The sequence below is a fragment of the Myotis nattereri genome (assembly GCF_964212035.1).
Source record: "Myotis nattereri genome assembly, chromosome: 10".
In the NCBI taxonomy this organism is placed as follows: domain Eukaryota; kingdom Metazoa; phylum Chordata; class Mammalia; order Chiroptera; family Vespertilionidae; genus Myotis; species Myotis nattereri.
Window position 1 is genome coordinate 37,688,986 of NC_138085.1, and position 1,311 is coordinate 37,690,296.

General features: G+C 39.8%; 1 protein-coding gene across 1 annotated transcript; it reads right to left on the reverse strand.

Moving 5' to 3' along the window:
• Window positions 1–544: 544 nt before the first annotated feature.
• LOC308526146 (cytochrome c oxidase subunit 6B1-like) lies at window positions 545–866 on the reverse strand (the record flags this gene model as incomplete). Its single annotated transcript, XM_081101197.1, has 1 exon — window positions 545–866. Exon 1 carries the CDS (start codon window positions 803–805, stop codon window positions 545–547), a length of 261 nt encoding a protein of 86 aa, XP_080957323.1. The 5' UTR covers window positions 806–866.
• Between the last annotated feature and the right edge of the window lie 445 nt (window positions 867–1,311).

Here is a 1,311-nt window from a genome sequence, read left to right on the forward strand (position 1 = left end):
AGTATGGAGGTTCAAAATTATTTATTGAGCAATTACTGTGTGTCAGGCTTGAGATATATCAATGAGATGGATATCCACCCTGTGATCTTTAGTAACTCAAATCCTTTTAATCTTGTTTTCTCATTAGGAAATATTGAGAAAATTGAACGAGATCTCACAGCATGGCTCTAAGATTCAATACAATTAAAGAGCTTGCAATCCTTGTGTGCTGGCAATAAGGATATACTGGTGGGTGCTGGTTATAAGAAGAAATTTGACTGAAGAAAGACTTCAAAGGATGGGAATAATCCTGATATCAGGGGTTTCAGTACATTTATTATGACATGTAGTTACAGTTGATTTACCATCATCTCCTTAATCTGGTTTATTAAAAAAAACACTCAGCCAATCCTAGTGGCAAATGTTTTAGCATTTTTTTTTTCATTTTTCCAACAAGTATTTATTATTAGTTAAGCCATGATTCAGGATTCTAGGGTGGGATGTATTCAGGCCCCCCTTCCCCCCCCCCCCACCCCACCTGGGAAAAGGATGGAGGATGCCCAGTTCAGATCTTCCCAGGAAGCGTGCCTTCTGCCCGGCGGTCATCCCAGGCCGAAACCCAGGATATGGGGCACAGGGACTTGTACACATGCCGATACCATTCACACACGGAGGCATCACCCCCTTTAGCAGTCATTGTCTGCTCATAGCGGTGGAAGTCCCTGTAGTTCGGCCAGCAGTTCCTGGTCTGGTTCTGGTTGGGGAAGCGGCTGTCAAAAGGAGCAGTCCGGTAGTTCTTGATTTTGGTCTTGATGTTTTCTGCCATGTTGCTGATTCCTAAAGATGCCCCTGAAGCCGTTCGCAGCTCAATGTGACCTCAGCAAAGAGACTCCTGTGTTTTAGCATTTTTCTGCTAATGTTTTTAATCAAAACTAAATGAAGATATTACTGTCATTAAAAAATAAAAAATTCCCCTGGATAAAAGAGAAAGGATTCTTTTGGTTGGAAATAGGAAAACATTTATGCCCCCAAACTAGGTGGTGATACAGCATGGTCTCTGGGAAAGAACTGTTTTAACTTCTTGAGGAGATCAGTGTGCTGAAATTTTAAGCCTGAATTACCAATAAGCAATCTGAGTACAGTCCCCACAATCAAGAGAGGCTTTAGGATTTTGATGGCAATTTAAAAAAGAGATTCCACACTGTTTTACCAATTTTCAATGTTAAGAGGAAAAATAGCATCAGGAGCTTCACTGATTAATAATAGGCAATTTTTACTTTCTACTACTTTTTTTGTTACAAAATTGCTTTCATCTTGTTAAAATATAAATAG